The 4,332-nt window shown below is 46.3% G+C and overlaps 1 protein-coding gene across 1 annotated transcript in view; it reads left to right on the forward strand.

The window, feature by feature from the left end:
* The first annotated feature begins 313 nt into the window (after positions 1–313).
* Positions 314–4,332, forward strand: part of MAP7D2 (MAP7 domain containing 2) — a 59,492-nt gene continuing 55,473 nt past the window's right edge. The window contains exons 1-2 of the mRNA XM_023199052.1: positions 314–389; positions 1,544–1,707. Coding sequence (XP_023054820.1) covers positions 314–389; positions 1,544–1,707 — 240 coding nt within the window. The remainder of the gene's footprint in view (positions 390–1,543; positions 1,708–4,332) is intronic.

Consider the following 4,332-nt stretch of genomic DNA (forward strand, 5'->3'; position numbering starts at 1 on the left):
TGTCACTTACTGTACTTTCTGACCCCTTGTCTGCCTAGGGGCAAAGGATTAGGAAAGGGGCTTTGTCCTCTGGGGCTGATGTTGGCCCAACTACAGGACAGCTTGGCAGGTACATGCGAAAGTGGTAGCTGCTGCCCCTTGACTGTGTGTGTCATGGAGAGTGACAGATTGGACCTCCTTTGGTTGAAGTAATGGGGATGGATGATATGTGCATGCAGTCAGACTCAGGTGCTGTGCCCAGTTGCCTGTAGTACTTAGCAGATAGGGAAAGAGTGAAGAACTGAAACATCATCTAGTTTTCTCCTTTGTAGGCATGGAGGGATTTTTGAAATCAGATGAGAGGCAGAGATTGGCCAAAGAAAGACGAGAAGAAAGAGAAAAATGTCTGGGTAAGTTATGCACTTTAGCTATTTCGGTCCAAGGGAGTGGAGATATGATGGTGTCTTTTCTGAAGATTCTTAGAAATTTGTGAATGAATGGGAAGAGAACTAGGACAATTGCTAGATGAACATGAAGAATCAGGGGTGAACCTACTCTGCAACTGGCATGTTCACAAATAGGTAATTCTCAGAACAGTTCACTCGGCAAACATTGAACCTCTGCTGTGTTCTAGCCACCGTGTTAGGGTCTGCAGATATGATATTGAAGAAAGAAAAACAGTCGCTGTCCCTGACCTAAGGAAGTCCTAACACCTTCAAGTGTCAACTGTGTACACTCCCTCAGGCTCTCTCTTGGGAATCTAAAAGGGCCATCCTCAGCAGAACTGAGAAAATCAGCACTTGAGTCATTCTGTATTTTAGGACAGAAGGCCATGGTTGAGAAAGGCTGTCTTGCCTCTTGCAGGTTGTAGACAGATTAGTGCAGAGTGTTCTTCACAGGATGCTGAGGGAGATAGCGTTTTCCCACTGCATTGAGACAAATGAGGAGCTTTCAGGTTCTTCTCTTCTTCACTGCCTCCTGGTGATCGGTACAAGCATTGCCTCCTCCAGGGAACCCTTCCCTGTCTTGGCTAGGTGGAATTAAGGGCCCCTTAGTAAATGCCTTGAGGGTAAGGCAAATTTTATTCATGTGTTTTACCCCCGACCTAGCTCAGTGTCTGGTGCGTGGTGCACACACAGTTAACCTGCTTTTGAATGAGCATACCCTTATAAGCATCATTGCTCAACCTAGCATATAGTTTAGCCATTGTGCACAAGTTTGACTTAATGATAGCCGTCATAGTCATAGCTCCCACGTCGGGAGGTACTTACTGTGTACTTCACGGTCATCATCTTGTTCGATCTTCACAACACTGTGATGTGGCAAACATGACTGTCCCCACATTGTAGAGGAGGAAACCGAGGCAGAGGGATGATCTAGCTAACATGCTTAGGGTTACCCAGCTAGTGGCGGAGGTACCAGAACCCTTTATCTCAATGAGTGCATCCTAGGATCCTACCAGGCTCTTTTTAGGGCTCTGCCCTTGCTTCTGTGTTTTTGGTCTTCATCCAAACTGCATGGGGTGCTCTGGTAATGACACCTGTCTTCTGCTTTCCTTCCCCAGCTGCTCGGGAGCAACAGATCCTGGAGAAACAGAAAAGAGCCAAGCTCCAGTACGAAAAGCAAATGGAGGAGCGATGGCGAAAACTGGAAGAGCAGCGGCAGCGGGAGGACCAGAAGAGGGCTGCTGTGGAAGAGAAAAGGAAACAGAAGCTCCGGGAGGAGGAGGTAAGGCCCAGGTGCACCCTCCGCCACCTCCCAGCCCCCTCAGCAGGGTGCTCAGAGTGCTTGGGCATCCTGCCCAGCTCTGGGGTAGGAAAGAGACCTGCCGTGCACCTTCTCCTTGGTGGCTCCCGTGCCTTCTTTCAGCAGCATGACATGAAACTGGAAGCAGCACCAACATAGAACCACAGAGACTTACCCATTCAACTCAGGTGTTAATTTGCTGTGCGATCTAGGGCAAACTGGTTGGCTTCTCTGGGCCTTGATTTGTGTGTCTGTGAAGTGAGAGGGTTGGATTTGGCAGTCTCCAATGCCTCTTCTAGTCATAACCTTTTCTGATTCTAAGACTCAAAGGGTCCCTGGTGGTCTAGTAGATAGGGGAAAAAAAAAAAAGACTCAGAGGAGATTGTGGATAGCGGCTGGGTGGTGTAAATCTGAGGGTTACAGATGGGAGTTCATGCCTCCAGGGCAGACACAAGGCCAGAACAAGAACTGTGAGGTTGAGAACATTGTGATCCTGTCACTTGCTACTGGCAAATTAGTCTACCCTCAAATACCAAGATGCTAGTATATTTAAATTTTAATGTAGTTCTTTACTTTAATTGCTCTTTCCAGTTACCTTTTAAAAAAGAGATGGCACATAATTACCCCTACAGAGTTCTTTATTACTAAATTTTGAAAATATATTTAGAAAGCATATTTGGATTATAGATTTTCTTCACGATTATATTTTTAGGATGTAATAAAAACCTTATGTCAGTTGATGATAATTTTTTATTCATAAGGTATAATGATTCATCTTTTAGTATGAACAATATAGAGGTTTGGTAATCTCCAACACTGTAGGATATAAAGATGTTTGTACGAATTCAGTATTTTTTAAAATCTCTGAATGGTTGTTTATCACTATATATATTTACCCCTTCCTTTTTTTTTTTTTTTTTTTTAAGAGAACACATACGAAAACACACAGAGTCAGACCCATCTTGCCCAAGAAGCACCCTTTCATGGTGATTTCTTTCCTCCTCTTAGGAAATGAGATCTAAGCCAGTGTCTTAGCTATAGTTCACCGTTACTGGCTGCAGTCTGATTGCCGTGCCTTCATCTGCTCCCAGTTCAAATGTCAGCTCAAATGCCAGCTCTACCACTGAGCAGCTGGTGGCCAGGGGCAAGTCACATGCCCCCCTAACTCTGTCTCCTTAGCCCAAAAGAGAGGTAGTTACAGGAATTAAAAGAGGTAACTTTTGTAAAAGTGCCCAGCAAAGCACCTAGCACAGAGTAATCATTCAGGAATGTTACATTCTGTTTAGTTACTTCAGCTGAGCCTAGCTAAAGCAAGGTCAAGAGGGAGCTACTCACAAAAGCTTATGAAACAGAGTCAGTAGATGGGAAAAAGCCACAGTATAATAGGCTGTTTTGGTAACTTGGGACAGATTTCTCCTTTCCTCCCTTGTGTGTTTGTCAAGAGTTGCTGGACTCACCTATTTTCTTCCTATCCTCCATTCCTTGATGACTTAGAGCTTGTCCTCTTCCTCCATGATGTCTCCATTTTGAAAGCTTGTCACTGCTGCTTCAAGGAAGGGGTACTGTGAAGTCACATAAGATACTTCCCGTGCTCTGACATATGCAGTGTCACTGGGGGCTGCTTTTGAGGCAATTTCTGTTTATAATTTTTCTCCACAGAACATTAGTGCTAGAGGCATGTTAAATTAAGTAGTCCAGCTCCCCCTTCTTGGAGGTGAGAGAGTTTTATGCCATGTGATGCAGCTGAATCTTTTGTGGTTTTCCTTCTGGGTAATTTTCTATTTGTGTGCTTCCTTGCACCCCGAATGTGGTGGAGGGAGGCAGGAGGCTGCCCGACTGACCCTTGTCAGCCCAAGCTGAGCTTGGTTCCCTCTTCTCCCTAGGCACAGCAGGGCAGGGCTGAGGGCTGGGCCTCCTGTGGTTGTGTAGCAACCCACTGCCACCTGCTCCTGCCCTCAAGTTCCCAGGGGACCCAGGTGTAGCTTAGGGACTTGCCACACACAGGCTGGCTTGTTAGTTACATTGGGTCTCTAGCTGGTTGGAAAGTGTTTGTGTTGCCCACCAAATCCTGCCTCTCTGGGTCTGATACTTAGGAGCTCATGAGAGGCCTATTGACCCCATCCCAGCCCTGTCCTGGCTCTGTATCTCTGTGGTTGCCGTGATGTCACTCTTGATAACCCCTCATGTCTATGCCAGGGCGGAAGTGGGTACCACCAATGGCCTGACTCTCAGAGGTCTCCAGAATTGGCAGAGGTAGAAGCTAGTCAGGCCTGTCCCAGGGAGGGGATGGGGTGGTTCTACTGTCCACTTGACACCCTGACCTTAAACTCATTATCTTGCTGGAGGCCACCTACTCGTAAGGTGAGTTCTTAGAACCTTCACGTGCCACACAACTCCCAGGAACCGAGCTGCCAGAACAAGTTCCTGTCACCTGTGTTTGGGCTGACAACACAGTATGCCCACCCATTCTCAGGGCAGTATATCTTCCTGACCAATGGCCCTGGAAAATTGGATTTGGAAAAGCCATCTTCATGTTCCTTATGCTAAACAGAAAAGAGAAAGGCTTCTTTCTTTCTTTCTTTCTTTCTTTCTTTCTTTCTTTCTTTC

The sequence above is a fragment of the Piliocolobus tephrosceles genome, chromosome Y (genome assembly GCF_002776525.5).
Source record: "Piliocolobus tephrosceles isolate RC106 chromosome Y, ASM277652v3, whole genome shotgun sequence".
NCBI classification, from domain to species: domain Eukaryota; kingdom Metazoa; phylum Chordata; class Mammalia; order Primates; family Cercopithecidae; genus Piliocolobus; species Piliocolobus tephrosceles.